Source organism: Suricata suricatta, chromosome 8 (assembly GCF_006229205.1).
Source record: "Suricata suricatta isolate VVHF042 chromosome 8, meerkat_22Aug2017_6uvM2_HiC, whole genome shotgun sequence".
Lineage (NCBI taxonomy): Eukaryota > Metazoa > Chordata > Mammalia > Carnivora > Herpestidae > Suricata > Suricata suricatta.
This window is the reverse complement of record NC_043707.1, coordinates 130,942,545-130,962,301: the sequence shown is the minus strand read 5'-3', so window position 1 is coordinate 130,962,301 and position 19,757 is coordinate 130,942,545. Positions and strand designations below refer to the sequence as shown.

Genomic DNA, 19,757 nt, shown 5'->3' with positions numbered 1-19,757 from the left:
CCCAGCCAGAAAGCTAGGACAGGCCCCTTCCCACTCCGGTTTCTGACTTCAGTTCATTCAGTCTCCATAACAATTGAGCGTCCACTAAGCTGGGGCACAGCGCTGGACTCTGGGAACACCACAGTCTCCAATGGAGACAAGGACTTTGTTCTCATAGAGCCCGTGTGACACACGGAGTCCATTACTGGGCTTCGGGGAAGCCGGAGATCCCTGAACCTCCAGAAGCTGTATGCAATTTTTGTTCATATGTGACTTTCTCAGAACCTTGGATTCTTTCGAATCTGAAAGATAGATGTGACCCTTAAGAGACAGAGAAGACCAAGGGGCGCCTGGGTGGCTCAGTTGGTTAAGCTAAGTGTCCGACTTCAGCTCAGGTCATGCATGATCTCACGGTTTGTGAGTTTAAGCCCCACGTGGGGCTCTGTGCTGACAGCTCAGAGCCTGGAGCCTGCTTTGGATTCTGTGTCTCCCTCTCCCTCTGCCCCTCCCCTGCTTGCATTCGGTCTCTCTCCTCTCTCTCTCTCTCTCAAATATGAACAAACAGTTAAAAGATAGAGAAGACCCCTCCTTGTCACCCGCTTCATCAGCCCTCCTCCAGCTCTGGGCCTGGTGGCCACCATATTGGACGGTACAGATATGGACCGCTTCCCTCGTCACAGAGTCCTCTGTGGGACAGTAGAGGCTCCAGAAGGTCTCAGAGGAAGGTTTTCCTTTCTCCAGGCCAGTCGTGAGCCAGCCCGTCAAACTCCCCCCAGCAAATGTTGGACCAACCATCCCGATTACCGGTCGAGAAGAAACTATCATGTGTCCACCTCCAAAAATGCCAAAAATGCCCCTCCTGCAGCAGAGTTTGATGGGATTATTCTGAAACAAGACCCAAATGACAACAAATAGAAACCCAAGCATAGCAGAATATTAGACTCAAATTTATATTGTAGGGAGGGAACATAGAGGGGGGCTTTATTTATAGATATGCTAAGTAGGTAAGAAAGCTGGAAATCGTCCTAGATGTCACTTTATATTTAAAATGAAAAATTTAAATCCCTTCTGTGCCAAAGCCCCTTACAGTAGCTTCCAAGGTACTAAGTGACAGGGTCTCTGCTAGCCATGAACTGTACATGTTTCTTGGAATATAAGAGGGAGGTTCTGACCTCTAATAAAGCTGCTCTCTGCACCTTTCTGGCCACAGGAATCCTTCAGTGATCTAGGGGCCAAGTGCAAAGGGTCCCGACATGAGGAAGTCATTCAGCGTCAGAAAAAAGCCTTGTCTGAACTGCGCACGCGAATTAAGGAGCTTGAGAAGGCCTGCTCAGCAAGTAGGTCCCCTCCCGCTGGCGTCCCTCCGGGCTCGCGGCCCTGAGCCCCAGACTCTAGGGGGCACTCTGGGCTCTGACAGTCGGCCAGGACCACAGTCCCCATCACTTCGTAACCGAAAGGACGTTGTGACACCAGGAAAGATGGCAGGTGTGGTCTCAGAGTTGAAGAGCAAGGCTTGCTATTAAATAAATAGGGTTTCGTGAAAAACTCACTACACCATCCTTCTTTTTCTTATTTCCTGAGGCCTGGTGGCCATGGACTGACCCTGCAAGGATCAGCCTCTGGAACCTCCTAGAATACCCTGTTTGAGGGGAAAGCGTTCTCAAGACGCTGCTGGGGGAAGTGCTGGCTAGGACTCGGAAGCCAGGGTTCAAGTTCCCTCCTTGCTCCTGTAGCTGAAAGGTCACCCTCCGTGCTTGGCACTGACACCGTGAGGCCGCAGCCTCCTCCTGCCCGAGTGACCGCGGACAGGCCATCTCCCTGTCTAGGCCTGTTTCTCACCTGCCAAGGGGGGGTAGTGGACACCAGCAGCAGCCCACAGTAAGGGATCCACAAAGAGCAGCCGTGATTAGGAGGTGCGAGAACTTCTTCCCGACTCTTTCTTTTGGCTCTCAATTATGTATTTCATAGATCGTAAGGACCACCTGAATGAGTCATTTCTAGACCTAAAGACTGTCAGAATGGAAACAAGTGGCCAGAAAACTTTGGATGCAAACCCTGATTTGCCAACTTCCTCAAGAATGGAGATCAAAGCGGTAACCAAAGAAAGTTTATCCCTGCGGGGACGGACACGTGGAGAGGGTGGGCCGGGGGGCAGCCGTGAACATCCATGGTTCGGGGCCAGCCCTCCCTGGTAGGCTGGCGTCTGTGCCGCCTCCTCAGTGACCACACCGGTGACCCCACGTCGGAACAGAGAGGGTGCTTTCCGTTTGTGCCCAGCGTGGTAAATTACTGCACCGACTCTGGGCCAGAATAGTCTCTGGTGGGCCCTGCTTTTCACGTCCTGTGTTCTTTTCCACAGAAAATACTCAACTGGCTAATTCTTAACATTATGCCATGAGTTTGCCTGGAGCTTGCTTTTCACGGCAAAGAAAAACACAAACACGTAAAGGGTAGCAAGAGGGTTGATATGAGGACACAGGTTCTAGAATCTGAGGGGCCCGTGTCAGAATCGCAGCCCTGCCGGCTGCGTGGCCTTGAGTGGGCTCTTTGCCCTCCTGGGACTCCCTTTCCCAGCCGGGAAGTGATGACGATTTAGAGGTGTCCGTGTTAGGTGCTTGGCCCTGCATCTAGCTCAGAGCGAGCACGTAATGAATGCTAGCTGCTAATGACTGTTTCATAGTATTTAAATAGTGTCACTCAAGAAAACCTCCCTTTCTTATGTGAAAATAGTTTTATTTGCTAGGGTTTTCAGAAGTGATTTGATTGTTATGTTGAAGGCACCCTGTACCTTAAATGGATGTTTGATGGGTGCCTACACGTGGCAGTGGATGGCTCAGGTCGGCATCACTCTCCGGATCCCCTGGGCTCAGCTTGCTGCCAAGGCTGGATCTAAGCCACGCGCAAGCTTTTAGAAGAAATAACAGTGTATGTACCTGGTGGGTTAGTTGGTTGAGCATCCAGCTCTTGATCTGGGCTCAGTTATTCATCTCAGTGTTGTGAAGTGAATCCAATCTGCACATTGGGCTCCATGCTGGGCATGAGGCCTACAAAGAAAGAGAGAAAGAGAGAAGGAAGGAAGGGAGGGAGGGAGGGAGGGAGGGAGGGAGGAAGAGAAAGAAAGAAAGAAAGAAAGAAAGAAAGAAAGAAAGAAAGAAAGAAAGAAAGAAAGAAAGAAAGAAAGAGAGAGAGAGAGAGAGAAAGAGAGAAAGAGAGAGAGAAAGAAAGAGAAAGAAGAAAGAAAGAAAGAAAGAAAGAAAGAAAGAAAGAAAGAAAGAAAGAAAGAAGAAAGAGAAAGAAAAGAAAGAAAGAAAGAAAGAAAGAAAGAAAGAAAGAAAGAAGGAAGAGAGAAAGAGAAGGAGGGAGGGAAGAAGAAAGGAAGGAAGGGAGAAAAGAAAGGGAGGGATGATGGAAGGAAGGGACAGAGGAAGAAAAAAGAGTAAGAGAGAGAGAGAGAGGAAGGAAGGAACAAAGGAAAGGAAGGAAGAAGGGAGGAAGGAAGGAGGGAGGAAAGAAGGAAGGAAGGAAGGGAGGAAAGAATTGATAAAGTCCTCCTATCTGTACCAACACTCCCCTGCACAATTTTTCCAGACACTCCCTAGGAATGTGAGCCTCCTGTTGGCTTTCTGGATAAAGCCGTGTTGTCTGAGGTTGGAAAGGGAGGGACGGTCTCCAGAAGGTGAGCTCAGCTAAGAGCATCTCCCAACCTGCTTCCAAGATTCCCTTCCCCTTAGCCTGGCCCTCTCCCACCACCAGCGCCACCGCGCAGGACCCCCCCCCACACACACACACAACCCTCTCAGAAGACCCCAATCCTCCAAGCTTGGCAATAACAAAAATCAAAAGAAGAGGAGGAGCAGGGGGAAGGGCAGCTCACATCTGCTAAGCGCTTCCCGGGCGCTGGGCGCCGAGCAAGACTCTCGTTCATCATTCAGCCAGTTATCATTCACTCCTCACAGCAGCCTTGTGTTGGAGTCACCGTTATGCCCATTTTGCAGATAAGAAAAGCTGAAGACTTCAGGCGGTCAGGCATGTCACCCAAGGTCACAGCATAATGACTGACCTGACAGAGCCAGGACTGTGTCTCTGGCAGCCTGTCCCTAGCCCTCTGCTAGTCCCCAGGGAAGGGCATGGGGACTGTGTGACTGAACCTTGTAGACCACACTCTGCCTTAGGTGACGCTCCATCAGGAAAAGAAGGGAACCTGAAGAGGGGTGCAGAGGACAGCGCTCAGGGCTGGGCACACTCGGGGATACGTCATGTCCTTTTGCAGCAGGTCTGCGCAGTTGACGTCATCCTCAAGCCCCGCCCCCTTGCCCTCCTCCCTATGGACGTGGAGACAAAGAGTCCATGTGCTTCTGTCACAGTCACTTTCTGAGCCTCTACATTTTCGTAGCCGGGCTTCCTTTCAGTCTCTAAGGTGTACGGTGTAGTTCCAACAAATGATCTTGGCCAAGAGATGCTCATGGCAAGCGCTGAAAGCCCAATCTGCTTTTGGGGGGAGATTTATTAAAGTTACTTGTGTCCTTTAGGCTTCCTGATCTGTCTGCTGGCTTTTCCACGCAGCCACTAGGGACTTTGAGCAGCCAGCTGGCTGATAGAGTCTTAGTAAGGGCACAGCTGTGAACCCCATTCTGCTCTCTTGCTAGAACATGGGTCCAAGGCTATGGCCGCCCACCAGCTTCTGGCACTAGGAGAAGGTTTGGCCATATTGCGTGAGGGTATAGTTTCTGCCTAAAAAGGAGAGACCCCTTTAATATAAGGAGGACGGCTATTTTCTATTTGCCTTGACTCACATGTGCCACTCTGTGCCAGGTGCCACGCTGGGCACAAGACATGAAACAGTGAGCGAAAGCAACGAGACCCCAGTTTTTAGGAAGCTCATCATCCAGACCGGGGTTTCCCAAGCACTACTGATATTTTGGGCCAGGTCATTCTTTGCTGGGGAGGCCGCTCTGTGTACTGCCAGGGGGTAGCAGCATCTTCGCCCTCAACCCCCTGGGTGCCATTAGCACTCCTCATCTCTGGCTGCAACAATTACAAGCGTGTCCAGGCATTGTCAAAGGTCCTGGGGCATGCAGGGGAGGGTGGACAAAATCCCCATTGGTTGAGAACCGCTGGCCCAGAGGGAAGACAGACAGGAACCAGAGAACAAGGCAGGTGATATGTGTCGTTTCCAAGAGAGTCACACTCTGAAGGGTAGGAGCCGTTACCGGAAGGCAGTTGGCAGAGGACTCCGACTTGGACAGTCAGGAGCCGAAATGCAAATCGACCCTCCCTCCGGGATGTAGAAGTTCACCACGGAATGCCGAGTTTTTACTTCTTTTTGGTTTTCTCTTCCCCAGCCTCAGAACGGCGCTGCCAACTCAGCCAGCCCGAACCTCAAGTCGGGGAAACTGGATGTGGTGGAGGCTTTAGATCTCAGTGAAAAGCTGGTATGTACCTCCAGCACCATCCCCTCCCGTCCAAACCAGGGTCCCCCGCCATCCCTGTGTGCCACCGGAGAGGGTAGCTGAACACCAGCCTCGCACGCGTATTGAGTTGTAATAGTGGGTGTGTGAGGCCCATCTACCATCCCTGCACGGCTCCGGCTTCCCACAGCCCAATTCCTTGAAAAACCTCGGGGGTTAGCATGAATGTTTATGCCTGTTGTCACTCTTCCCCCTGGTTCTCCAAAAAGGCCAAGCGTAAATGGCTATGGAGGAAATGAAAGTCACGCCAAGAGCCCCATTGTACTCACCCCCAAGCATGGGCCTGTTCTCTGCAATTGTAGAAATGGAACAAAACAAAGTTGGATGCTTGCTTCCTCAAAGTGGCCTCCGGCAGCCTCGCACCAGGCCTCTTACCTGCCCAACACTTTCCTTGTAGTACATGGACATGAGTCAGACGCTCGGGAGTCTGATGAACATCAAGGACATGTCCGGTCACATATCCATGAAATACCTCTCCCCCAAAGAGAGACAGAGAGTCAACCAGCTCCGACAGCGGGACCTCGATCTGGTGTTCGATAAGATCACCCAACTCAAGAACCGGCTGGAGAGAAAAGAGGAGCTTTTGAGAGGATACGAGAAAGACGTAGAACAGCTCAGGTACCGCCCGTGGCCCCGGGGACAGGGCCAGGCATCCGTTCTCGTGGCCCAACGTCAGGGCGGCTGCGGATGCAGGTCCGGGACGGGCAGAGGCCTTGGGGGAGGGGGCCCGGGGCCTGACAGAGGCGACTCCGCCTGTGAGGACGCAGCAGCCAAGGTGGTCAGCGTTCATCCTGTGCTCGCTCTCCGTGAGCGAGCCGCATCTTGCACGAGTTCTGACTCCCAGTTTGCCTTAGCTCCGTCCAGTGTCGGTGGCCACAGCTCCCCCACCCTCTCTGGGAAACGGGGGGCTGGCAGCACGCCCTCCCGCTCCACCTATGCGGCTGATGAGGCACCTGTCCCTACCCATACGCCCCAAATCTGCTGGTAATGAAGCCACTGAGTTAGCCGCACATGGAAGTAGTCTGAGATTCTCCCGGCTTGGGGACGTTGATAGTGAATGAGAAAGATCGGGGAAGAGAGACCGTGTCTCTCCCGTCCGCTCAGGCAGAGCAAAGTGTCCGTGCAGATGTACCAGTCCCAGGTGGCCAGGCTGGAGGACAGCATCTACAAAGAGGCGGAAGAGAAGGCGCTGCTGAAGGAGGCCCTGGAGCGCATGGAGCAGCAGCTGCACGAGGAGAAGCGGATCAACAGGGCCATCAGGCGGCAGAAGGTGAGGGGCCCCCACCGGAGCACAAGCTCTGAGGCCACCCGTGGCTCCCTTTAGAAATGGCAAAGGGAGGGCCCAGGGTGGGGGGTAGGGGCTGCAGGGGCGGCGGGGGTGCGGGCAGCATAGCGCCAGACACACCTGGGTTGAGACCCTAGCTCTGCCACTTACTGTGTGACCTCAGGTGGGTTCCTTAACCTCTCTGAAACCCATAATCTAGCTCAGCTGTATCTTTCCAACCAGTGGCTATTGTTTGTACTTTTATGGTTCCCCCAGGTGGTAGGGATGCAGAGATGAAAAAGCTCTCTGTGAATAAAGGTGTGGGCTCACTATTCTGAGTGCTCAGAACATAGTCGGCATGGTAAATATCAGATGGATGGATGGATGGATGGATGGAGGGAGGGATGGATGGACAGATGGATGGATGACAGAGGGTGCGTGTGCTCAAAGAACAACTTTAGTGCATAACAGGCAGGTAAAGCACTGCCTGCAGGCTGATCTAATGATTTAAGGTCTCTGCCTAAAGGGCACTCAGGCTATGTCATCCAGAGGCAGGCACTCAGCCAGCCTGGAACATTCCAGACCTGCACTGAGTCACACAGGAAAGCTGGAGTTTGTCCACACAGGCATGGGGGGGTGGGGCGAACGGGTGTGCGTTCCGAGCTGCAGGATCCCCTGAGGGAAGGCGGGAGGGTGAGAGATCTGCTTTCTGGCAATGAACTTGGTGGGAGCATTGTCTTGAGAAACCAAGATCTGAGACTCGGGCTGGTGATCCAGCCAAAAGACATCCCCCCTCCCCTCAACCTGTCATCTCCTCTGTCACATGGCACAGGAGTCTGCTAGTCCTGGGTTCCAATCCCCACACTCACTCACTGTGTGGCCTTGGGCAAATCCATTGCCCTCTCTGCGCCTCACCGGCAAACAGGAGCTGACCGCCCCTGCCCTGCATGCAGGGCTGCTGTGAGGATGGTGCCGGTACCCTCACTATCCAAGCTCTCACGGTGTGAACTCAGGGGCCGTGTGGTTCCAGATGGTGAGGGACACATGTGCTGCCTCTACAGCATGTGGCCCAGGGCCTGGCATGTGGCAGGTAGATGCTGCTCTCCTCCATGTGGCCGCTGCCTGCACAGGGGGTCACTCGGACAAGCTGTGCCTCAGACCCGCTAGGGCTGCAGCCAACAGTGAGGCACGTGTGACGGCCAGCCAGGGGCTTCGGAAACTTCCGGTGGACCTGGGCCTGCCCCGTGGTCAGTGGATGGGCTCTCTTTATTTTTTTAATTGTTTTTAATGTTTGTTTATTTTTTATGCTTTTTATTTATTTTTGAGAGACAGTGCAAGCAGGGGAGGGGCAGAGAGAGAGGGAGATACAGAATCCGAAGCGGGCTCCAGGCTCTGAGCTGTCAGTACAGAGCCCGATGCGGGACTCGAACCCACAAACCATGAGATCATGACCTGAGCCGAAGTCAGGGACGTAGTTAACCCACTGAGCCACCCAGGCGCCCCCCCCTTTTTTTCCTTAATTTTGGCCGGGGGGGGGGTGGGCTCTCTCGTCCTCTCTGCAGTTTACACCCCTAGCCATTCATTCCTGCGTTCATTTCCAAACCAGACTCTCGCTTGTTCTCTACCCTGGCCTCAGGTAGAGCAGGTCTTAAGACTAAAATCAGGCAAACAAGGTAGATTATCTTAACCAGCATCTCATGACCATCTCCAGGCGCCGGGCTCCACCCAGGCTTTGCAGCCCTGATCAGGGTTACTAATGCCTTCGTAGCTCGGCCTGATTGGTCAGATGACTCCCATTTTACAGATGAGGAAACTGAGCCTCAGAAAGTTAAGAGACTTGCCTAAGCTCACGCAGTCGCTGGTAAGCAGGCCCTAGACCTGGCCCCAGGTGTCTGACCCTAGTTCCTGTGCTCTCTGCTGGGCTCCCCTCATTCTCCTCCTCCGCATTGTCAGTCTTCCTGACTCAGGGCTGTATATTCATGCATGCATGCTTGCACGAGAGCGTGCATGCGAGTGTGTACAATAAGTGTGCATGTGTGTGTGCCATATGGGTATTTCTGTGTGTATATTTGTATATGTGTGTGCATGTGTGCTTGTGTGTTGCCCGCATGAACTCTAAGGAGGCCAAGCCCTAGGAGGCTCTAGAAGGGTGCTCTCCTCCTCAACCAGGAGCTCCTGGCGGAGGCCTGCCCTCCATCCTTCGAACCTTCCAGACAACAGGCTCCCTGGCTTGTCGCGCTAGAAATGAAACTGGCCGGATGTGCTCGGGAAAGCCCCAGATGAGGGGCTTCTAAGTGTCCACAGCCTTGAATTAAACATCACAGGCCTCAGGCAAAGGACGATTTCCTTTCACAGCATGTGACGCCAGGGAGAGCCCGGGCCAGTGACAGAGCTCTGACTTTTCCTTTGATGTGCCCTCCAGAGAGCTCACGCCTCCCTGATGTGCCCCCACCCCCAGGACTTGGCAGGCTAGCCCCCAAAGCTGAGACACCAGACCACAGAATGGGGCAGCAAAGGGCCCAAAAAAGGCCATTGTCATGGACTGGCTAAAAATGTAAGAAAACCTGAGGATTTGCATAATCAGGCTTTACATGCATTATTCATGAGCTGCCTCATTCATACACAATGCAGGGGCCGTGCCAGCCTGGTGGGTACTAGACATCCTTGTGTGGAGAAGGATCCAAAATGGCCAACTTGAACCTGCCTCTGTCCCCCAGAAGAGCTGGGGTTGAGAACTTTCAAATTCATGGAACTCACAGTTTAGGGAAAGATCAGGAAAACGAGAGCCACAATCACAGTGACGCTGATGACACTATTTCCTGAGCACATGACAAGGGACAGGCACCTGCTCCACGCAGCACACATTTCATCTCTGCCGTCAGCCCTGCAAGGAGAGCTGGCAAGCAGCCGCCCATTCAGAGCGGCCGACGGAGGGCAGCGCCACCTGGCCACCCCGGCGGCGGCAAACACAGGACACGCCCCCCAAGGCCGGCTGCCTGCCCCACCCCCGCCCCCACCCCCAAGTCCACTTCTCCACACCTGTTGCTCCGGGCACCTCCTTTTCCAGGAGGTCGTCACTCATTCCAGAGCTAGGGTTTGTATTTAAAGTGTATTATTAACATGTTGGTTTGTCATAGATTTTAAACTTTGCTGGATTCTCAGAATCTGTCTTGGCTTCAGTTCCCTCCAAGGAATATATTCATCATTTAAATGGAAGTTCAAGGAAAATAGAATGCCTTTTTGTTTTAAGTTCTACACCTAATATCTTCACAAGGAGCCTTCATGGTTTCGGTCTCCTGTATCACATTTCACCCATTCATAGCGAACGGGGTGGTTGAACCACTAGGTGATGAAATTACCCCCCTCAAGCTTCAGCACCATTACCCTATTCAAAAAAAAAAAAGTAGGATGTAGTTTTTAGTTTTAATGTTCGAACATCTGTTCACCAATGCAGAACTTTCTGGAATGAAAAATCACACTTCCACACTCAGACGTTTGGCTCTGACAGTGAGACTTGATATAAAACGCAGGGAAAGCCTCAGTGCTGGGCATTCGCAGAGAACCTGCGGTCATCAGCTCTGGACCCTGGAAGTCCCCCCTCACCCACCTCTGGAGCTTTCTCCCTGTGACAGAAGGACAATGACAGTGGTGCAGGCTGTGCTCCGTTTCCTCTGCTACCCACACCACTAAGTAAGGCAGCTGTGTCACCAAGATCAGAGGCGGGGTTGGGAGCCAAAGGACTAGAGTTTAAGCCCCACTCCTGGCCCTGAGTGACCTTGAATCAGTGGCTTATCCTCTGTATGTCAGATTCCTCAACACGAATAACCAAAAATGATAACAGGACCTGGGAAGGGTTAAAGGACACAAAGCCCGTGGTGCCTGGCACACAGCAAGGTTACTGGGATGGGGGTGCAGGGGAGGGGGGAGGCTGGCAGGTCTTTGAGCACTTCCTGCCAGCTGACACGGTGGGCAGAGCCCAGGACGCCTTCCCGGAGGTGCTCCGGGACCCCGGCTCTTTTGTGAAGCTCTCCTTTATAGTCGGTGAATACAGCTAGCGCTCTGGCCAAGGAGAGCTCAGATTCGTTTTGTGAATGGGTTAAGGCTGGAAGTTTCAATAGGAGAATTTTACATGCACAGAAGTAGCCATTTGGGTGGTGCTCCGGGGCTCTGGCCGCTCTGGCTGGGGAAGCCCCTCAGTTCTCCTGCCAATCAAATCCTGGCCAAGGGGCGTGGCCGCAGCGCTGCCCGGTGCTGGTGTGTGGGTCTGGCTGGACCCCAACCTTCCCGCTGCTTAATTAGCTCAGATCCCTCATCTTCCAGATGAGAATAGAGGGGACAAGTGACTCTGCGTTCAAGGAGAGCTTGGCACGCAGGACCGCTCCATATGACCTTCTATACCGTCACCGATGTCATCACTATCCTACTCAAGTCACAACTTTCCAACATTTTCCTTGAGCCCAAGCATTCTCAAGATCCAGGTTTAAAAAAAAAAAATCCAGGTTTCCTCAGTGCCAGTTGGGTGTTTTTGACCAAGGAGTAGAAATAGGTAAATGGTATGTACCAGGGGAATGGGTGGGTAGGGGTGGGGGCCGGACCCTCTAGCCCACGAAAGGATGAGGATGTGAAATGTGTTAGGGTGGTGCCGCGTGTTGTGAGAAGATGAAGCCCCGCCCCCCGCCCTCATCGCCCACCCACCAGTGAGCCCCAGTGTCTCCCAGAACCTTAGAGGCACCTCCCAGAACGGAACAGGTCAGGACACACTAAACCGCTCTCTTGCTCACCTGATATTTTCACTCAGGAACGTTTAGAGGATCTCGAACAGAGAAATGCAAAAGAATCAACATCTTGCAACTGTTCCTTCAAAGAGAAAGAGAGGCAGGTACGGAGAGATTTTTCTCATCTTGTAGCCAGACTCGAAGTAGATATGGTGTTTTCAAAGGGTAAATCCCGGTGGGGTGTGCGGGCCGCATGTGCTGGGCCAGGAACGTGCACACACCTCCACTCCCTTCCCTTCCCCCACCCCAGCGCCGGCCCTCCCTTGCCTGCCGTCCAAGCAAGTGACCGAAGAGACAGGGAAGCATCCAACCTATTATCTGACGGTAAGGCCCGGGACAGGTGCAAGCGTGGTGCTGGCCAACCAGCCATCCTAAGCACTCAGTGGTTTGGGGACTTGGAGACAAGGTCATAAGAAGAGAAGAAAAGAGGAGTGGGGAGCCCCAGAACCCCTGCCTTGAGAGTACAATAAACCGGTGAAGGCGGGGGAGGGGGGAAGTGGGTATGAAATGAAGCCAGTAGTGAGGAGAGTGCCAACTCTAACAACCTTCCTACCTGCCGAGGGGGAGCCCCACTCAACCGGGCTTCTGGCAGCCAAGGGGAACTGGAAAACCCGAAGTTCATGGTGTCCGTGAGCTGACGATGGATGCAATGCATCTCAGTGTTCTCGGGACAAAGATGGTACTGGATTTTCCCTGAGAGAGGACACTGTATGAGAGAATGGACAATATCCCTAAGAAGAGAGGGGCTCATTGCTGGCTGGGCCATGCTGAGGGCCATGTCTGAGGACAGCTCTTGAGACAGGCTGATGTCCTTACAGCCCAGTGAGATCAGGAAAGTTCAGGAAAAGCTGGTGAGCAGGGGCCCAAGACCTGCCCTTCAGCACGCAGCTGTCTACTGAGTGCATTTAATCCAAGGAAGATATTTTGGGGCGATGCTCAAACTGGGGTTCCCTGGAGGCTTCGGGTGCCACAGAAAAGAGCAACTCTCAGCATCTCCAGCCCACACATGTGCGCGCGCGCACACACACACACACACACACACACACACACACACACACACACCTTGTTTCCCCCAGAAAAGTTCTCCTTTATTTGTTTTATATGCCAAGTTCCTCATGGGATTTTGCTTAAAGCATTCTGCTGGGGTTAAAAAAAAGAAAAGGAAGGGAGGTCACTGGTTTAACAAAAAATTCCTGCTTTACAATTTTCTGGGAATTTGGCTGGTGACTGTCTTCTAAGCTTAGCTCCTCTCAGCTGAGTCTGTGATCAATGTTGAGAGGCTGCCGGCTCAAGGCCTCCGTGAAAAATGCCCAGAGAGCAACTCAGTTAGATGCAGGCCCCGAAGCCGCCTTGACAGGTGCCGTAAGAGTTAGCACCCTTCTGTGGGAATGAAGGAGACGCACGTACCTGTGCCCCGTCCCAGAGATGGCCCTACTCCCTTCCTCCGTGAGTTTCGTGAAAACCCAGCACAGTTGCCAGATCTAAGAGAGAGCAAAACCCAACAGGATGCCCAGTTAAACTTGAATTTCAGAGAAACAGCAGAGTCAGGTAGGGGATGTATGCCCCAACTATTGCATGAGGCATACTTAAAAAAAAAAAGATTCCCTTTCACTCTGATATTCATATTCACCTGGGCGTCCTGTATTTCATCCGGCAACCCTTCCAGAATATTCACTGAGCCAAGGCGGCAGGCTCCGAAGGGGATGTCACACAGAGGCGTTTTGTCGGGCTCAAGGGTTTCTTTTTTTAAGTAACGTTTTCAAATAAGGGATGTCGGCTTCTCCAGGCAACTTGGAAGATCTGGTGATACTAGGCCCATGAGCCGGCATCTTCTGGGCCCCTTTGAAAGGCGCTGGGTCCGTGGGTTTGTCGCCGCCCCCACCCAGCTCAGTTCACCCACTTCTTTAACCTCCCTGGGGACGCCTCCCCAGCCTATGCTCAGGGCTCCCTGACAGACCCGCCTCCCCGACATCCCTGCACGGTGGCCCGCTGGAGTGTCCGTCTGTGAGGGAGCCTCCCCCACCCCCCCCCCCCCATACTCTCTCACTGCTGTGTCCCCAGCACCTTGGAGATGCTCCCTCTCCAGCAAACTGTCCCTGAGGTCTCAAGGACACCAGGGCCAGCAACAGTGATCCGACCCCAGGGGAAGGGCAAGCCCCTGATCTGCAGCTCTCACACAGGTGCTCCCAGTCCCTGACAGGGAGGTCAGTTAGCCACTGTGGTTTTTGTCATGCCCGGGCTGTTGGGATGCCAAGGTAGAAGCCCACGTCTCCAGCCTCTTCCATTGATCTGGGAGGCCCCGCTTCCCCCCGTGCTAGAGCAGATTTATCACCAAGAGAACCACAAGGATCCTCGAGGGCCCCTTGCCTGACAAGCCTCTGCCTCTCGGATTCCTCTGGAATCCAGAACAGAGATCCATTGCTCCGGAACTCAGCAGGACAGGGTAGCACTGCCTGAAAGCCACGCCCCGTTATGCAGATGCACATCCCCACCCCCGGTCCCTAGGAGAGCCCCACATTTCATCCAAATGGGTGGCATCTCAGAGTTGAGGAAAATCCATTTTTCTTTGGTGCACATGGGAAAGAAGCACATAAGCTAAATTGTGTCAATATTCTTTCTGTATTAAAGAGACGAATGTTTGTAGAGAAGGTGAAGAACAAGATGCAAAACTCAAGTTTCCAGGTGAGCCAGAAGGAGAAAGAAAACAATGAGATGTCAGCAGGAAAGCCCGCTGACCAGAGCACCACCACGTGAGGGATGTATAGAGTATTTAGTATGTGCCAAGCGCAGAGCTAAGCTCCCGACATGCACCATCTTGTGTAATCTTTGCAACAAACCCACCCGGTAGGTATTGTTTCTGGCCTCCCTTATCAGACGAGGTGTCTGAAGCTCAGAGACGTTAAGCTATTTGTCTGGAGCCACACAGCTAGATAAGACAGACGCAGCCCATTGCAGATCTGACACCCAGGTGAACTACTTCCTCGCCTTGAGGTGACAAACCTCCGGATAAGAAACCCTGATACATTTCCGGTGACTTTTCTTTTGAATGTCGGGGACGCATCCTGTAGAATGCTTTTTTTTTTTTTTAAGAGTTGAGAATCAAGACTATGAAGTCTTTAAACATGTTGAAACACTGCCATTCACAATTCAGCCCAGAACTGGAGGGGACCCAACCACATTCCCACTCCGCAGAAAGTAGAGGTGAGCTCTCAGGAAGCTTGGAAGCCACAGTGAGTAAGAAACAGGAGCCATATTCGAGTTTGAGACAAGATCACAATACTCCCAAGACGACGAAATTAGCATCGGAAAAACCCAGGGTATTCTAGGTAAAGGACATTTCTGGAAGCCAGAAGCCTCTTCTCAACCACCAACACCCTTATGCTAAGGCTGGAAGGTGGTCACCACCCAGAGCAGACGTTAACAGGACCTTTGCCAGCCTGCCAAGTGGGCACGAGTGGGAGATGTGGCACTTATCCATCCACATGTATATACATGTACGTATGGTTGAGCCAGGAGTAGGCAGGAGCCACCTGGCATTGTGATTTTGTCTGAGGACCACCCAGATGGAAGGTGACAGAGGAGACACCCGGATGGTCCCTAGATGTTGTAGGAACACTGCTTCTCTGAGGTGTGAAGCCCCCTGGGATTTCAGGCCGCCTCTGGGCGTAACCGAATGCGGCGATGGTGCTCCAGTAAGAGCACTCCATGAGCCTGTGGTCCTCCCAGCCCTCCAGCCCCAGCTTAGAGGCTTGGTGTCTAGGAATGTCCTTGGTGCAGAAAGGTTGTCCCCAGTCCCGTACAAAGCGTAGCTTGGCCTTCCCCCTTTCTCTACAGCGTGCCTGTGTCGTTAGAGGGAGGGACTCACCGTGACCACCCTGAAAACGACAAGACGCATAAAATCTGCTTTTCGGTCCTGCCCACTGGTAAAAGAGTCTCTGCCTCCAGCAAGCCTCAGAAATGGCACCTCCTTCCTTTCCGAGGCCCTACGGGTTTTTGTCTTCCATCCTTCATAATGCCATTCAGTGATTTTATACTGTCTTCCATTGCAGCTAAAAGTCATTGCTAGTTGTCGGGGAGTTGTATGCTAAAGGGGGAAACCTAGTTAACGAGTATTTACCAAATACCTAGTCTAGGCCACACGCCAGGCTCCGCACGGGCGGATGGAAGTGTGGACAAAAAGGTTCTGTCCCAGCCCCTGTTTCTCCCAGAATATTTACTGAGAGCCTACAACGGGGCAGGCGCTGTCCAGGTGTTGGGGTTCGATCAGGAATTCCCAGTGCAGGTAAGGTCACCCTGAGAGGGCAAAAAAAAATGTTAATGTCTAAAGCACCTACATAAATATGCAGTGCTGTCGTATTAAGATTTCATGGGGGTGGGAGTAATTAGGAACTGTTGTCTAAGGAGACGCCTTAGCGGGGGACGGTAATGAGAACAGGGTGAGTCACGTGGGATTAGATCAAAAGAGAAACACATGGAATGAGAAACCCCCGCCTCTCTAGCTTACACCTTTGGGCAGTTCTTTTTCTCAGCGAATACAGTCATGTGAAATAATTACCTTGCACACGACGTTTTGGGAACAGAGGTCGGCTGCCTGAGTTCTCAAGCATATTTCGCAAGGACTCACCCAGTGCAAAGGCCAGGAGGGGCCTCCCCCAAGAGGAGCCCTTAAGCCGAGCCCTGAGGCCGGAAGGGAACAAACATAGGGGACCTTTCTAGAACCCACGCTTGCAGTTGCCCGAGGCGGCCACCTGTGTGTGTCCTGAGTCCATGTCCAGCTGGGTGTCGCTATCTAAATGCCAAGCTTCTATGCCTCCCCATTCATGCCAGAGATGAGTCTTGTGGTTCCCAGACACCTAAGCCTAATGCGTGGCGCTCACCTGCATGCCCCAGCCCTCCTTTTCCCCCAGGGCGTCCCTGTGCCCTCTGCTCCCGGTCGGCCTTGTCAGGCCAGTGCACTGGTGCTTGGGAACCAGCCACGGCCAGCAATCTGATTGGAAATCAAATAAAAAGGGGTAGAAAGGAAAGGTGCTTGGGGGAGGGTTTTGACCTTTGCTGTCTGTTTTCCTTGTCGCTGGGCGTCCCGACCAAGACTTCCTTTGTCGGTTCGTGTAGGGAAGCTAGCTCTTCTCACCCGGAGATGATCTTGGACGAGGTCTCAAACACATTCAAGGCCCCTGTCAACCACTGCACAGGCCTCGGGAGGTGGTTTTTATGCTTCCTGAGTGAAAAAGAGCTCGAGTGTGTCCTGGCGGTCCCTTCCTTTAAAACCCACCCAGGACCTCCTCTCAGTCCCCGAGAAAGACAGGGTGGATATCCATGCCCCTATTTGACAGATGAGGAAACTGAGGGTCATATAGTAAGCGGCCGAGGGCTGAAACCAGCCCTCTTCCCCGTCCCCCTCCAACCCAGGGGTACGTGTCCTCGTGCTTGGAGTCTAAACGGTGCAGGAAATGGGGCTGGAATTGGAAGCCTGTTGGAAAGAAACCTCCAAGTTACGACCCCGTGTCCAGTACGTACAGAAGTGTGGTGTGGGGAGATTCTTGGGTTGCAGCTAGTGGAAACCTCCTCAGAAATGGGGGGCGGGGGGGGGCTTTTATAGGGACACAGGAGTGCGTGCGTCATAAACACCAAGGGCTGAAAGGAGGTCTGGCCTCAACAGAGAACTGGTAAGCCTCAGGTCCCAGGCAGGTCCTGCCCCCTTCTCTGCGTCTCCCTCTACCTGCTCATGTCTTCTCTCTCCAGAGATGTGATGGGAAGAGATGACCTCACCATTACCCCACCCCTCGCTGACCCCATTTATAGGATTGGCCCAGGGAGCAAGTAACATCTGAGAGAGGATAGCCCCAAATCCTGGGCGTGACCCTCTGAAAAGCACAGCCCATGCCAAGCATCCAATCAACTGTGACCAGGGACAGTGTCACACACAAGGTGCCCTGGCGGAGGGACAGTGCTCAAAAAAGGCCTAGACAGATCCCTCCAACATCAGAGAATTAAGATACATGCGCTTAGGTAACCGCTTTCCAGGAGACAGAAATTCCATCACAATGAATGTGCCCATCAAAAGAAGCTCCTAGCTGGGTAGCTCAGTCGGTTAAACATCTGACTTCAGCTCAGGTCATGATCTCGCGGTTCATGAGTTCGAGCCCAGCGTCGGGCTCTGGGCTGACAGCTCGGAGCCTGAAGCCTGCTTCGAATTCTGTGTCTCCCTCTCTCTCTGCCCTCCCCTGCTCCCACTCTGTCTCTCAAAAATAAGTAAATGTTTAAAAAAATAATTTTAAAAAAGCTCCTAGTTTGAAAACCACACCACTGTGAAAAAAAGAAAATGTTACTTGTGTACCTGGAAGTGTGCATAGCAAAACATTCATAATGCTTACCTTCGGGTAGTGTGATAATGGTGGACCGTTTTAGCTTCTTTTTTAAGTGTATTTATTTTTGAATGAGAGGGAGAGCAGAGGAAGGGCAAAGAGAGAGGGGAACAGAGGATTTCAAGCAGATCCTGCACTGACAGCAGAGAGCCAGACGTGGGGCTCGAACTCACAAACCATGAGATCATGACTTGAGCCAAAGTCGGATGCTCAACCGACTGAGCCACCCAGGTGCCCCTCATTTTAGCTTCGTGTCACACATCTCTTTCTTTCCCTCCCTCTCTCCCTCTCTTTCTTTATATATAATTATATATATATATGAATAATTTTTACAGCAAACTTTTTTTTCAGTAAAAATAATCGTGTGAGTGGAACATTTTTGGATCTTGCCCCAATTACAGAATCTGTGCGTGTGTTTCTCTTGCTCATTAAAGGTTGGAGCCAGAAAAGCCACCCAAAAGATGGACCAAGAAAGGGAGACACTGAAGAGAGAGACATCCAGCAAATCCAGCCAGAGCCTGTTTTCCAAGCCCGATAGCAGGAACTAGAAAGGCCATCCCATCAGGCCTTGCGTGATCCTCTCTGAGGCTTGTATGTGACTCTTCTGTGTCAAAATACGAAGATGCTTTTGTAGGACTTTAAAGGCTGTTACCCCAGTGTGTCGCCTCCTAGACTGGTATTTGCACAATGCTGTATTTTGGAGTGTGTAGGGAAAGGGGTTCTTTTTTAAAATACTTGCAAATGTGTACATCCTCAGGCATATGAAGCCAGACTCCTAGGCCCGGTGGATACAGTGATGGGGTTCCACATTTGCCTTGTGACGCACCCACACATCTGCCTCCACAGAGCTCCAAGAAACCCGCAGCTGGCGAAACCCACCACGGGCACTGGGGCCGCAGGACAGAAAGGCAGCCTCGGGGCTGAGGCTGAGTCCGTGGCGGAGCACATTTATCTCTGAGTTTATTATAATAAAATTAGCATGCCGAGTTGTCTTATTGCTTCTGTCATAATGACCGACATGTGACACTCCGTCCGCAGTTTTCAAAACACTTCTCACCTCATCCTCCCCCAAACCTCGGGAGGTAAATAGTATTATGATCGCCATTTTACAGCGGAAGAAGGTCAGAGAGGTTACACTGCCTGTCTACATTCAAAAGCGGGGACTCCGGTTTCTGATTCCCATCCCATCCTGCCCATTCCGCTACCCCAGGGTTTCGGGAGCCACGTCACTCAGGACAGACCAAGCAGCCGGCCGCCCGAGAGCACACACTGCCCCGGGGGACACACCCCCCTTTCAACAGTGTTTGGAGAAACCCTCATTTTTCTTGCTTTCATGTGCTGCCCTCTCTCCGTCCATCTGTCCGCTCGCTGCCTTTCTGGTGGGGCCAGGACAGCCACACGAAATGGGAGGAAGCGCCAGAAGTCATGAATATCATTTCTTTTTGTTTTTAGTTTTAAGAAACCACAATAAAAATATTTTGATATTTTAAAGCCAAATGGATTCTTTATACTGATTAAAGCCGGAAGGAGCTAGGAGAAGTTCTTCGCGAGCTAGTCCACGGAAAGTAGACCTTACACAGGGCTAGGAGCTAACGGCAGGGAGAAAGGTGAGCATTACCTGACCTTAAAAATAGTCTCGAAAATCCTGGATTTTTTCCATAAAAGTCTCAAACAAGTTTTTCTCTAACCAGAAAAGATCACTTAGGCAGCCGTTCAAGTAGCCGGCTTGAGTTTGGAAGCCAGATCCTGTGGGAAAAGATGCTTTTGTTGGTTGAACATGAGTATGAATTTGCGTAAGGTAGCGATGCCTGTCTGACTCCACTGTATTTTACGTCTTCGGAGGACAGGTTAATTTTTACCCTATCACCTGACAACCCAGGAACTCAAACTCATTTTGAGGGTGTGG

General features: G+C 52.2%; 1 protein-coding gene across 6 annotated transcripts in view; it reads left to right on the top strand.

Annotated features, from left to right (window-relative positions):
- FHAD1 (forkhead associated phosphopeptide binding domain 1) overlaps nt 1-18,837 on the top strand; it is a 115,841-nt gene extending 97,004 nt beyond the window's left edge. For 2 of the 6 annotated variants that reach the window (XM_029949302.1, XM_029949299.1), the window contains 8 exons: nt 1,190-1,316; nt 1,948-2,072; nt 5,322-5,411; nt 5,845-6,065; nt 6,552-6,717; nt 11,510-11,590; nt 14,115-14,168; nt 18,286-18,837. In XM_029949302.1, coding sequence (XP_029805162.1) covers nt 1,190-1,316; nt 1,948-2,072; nt 5,322-5,411; nt 5,845-6,065; nt 6,552-6,717; nt 11,510-11,590; nt 14,115-14,168; nt 18,286-18,399 — 978 coding nt within the window. In that variant the 3' untranslated portion in view covers nt 18,400-18,837. Of the gene's footprint in view, nt 1-1,189; nt 1,317-1,947; nt 2,073-5,321; nt 5,412-5,844; nt 6,066-6,551; nt 6,718-11,509; nt 11,591-11,736; nt 11,811-14,114; nt 14,169-18,285 lie in introns of those variants that run through there. The other 4 variants (XR_003912333.1, XM_029949300.1, XM_029949301.1 and 1 more) reach the window with 4 other exon arrangements.
- Nucleotides 18,838-19,757: the final 920 nt, after the last annotated feature.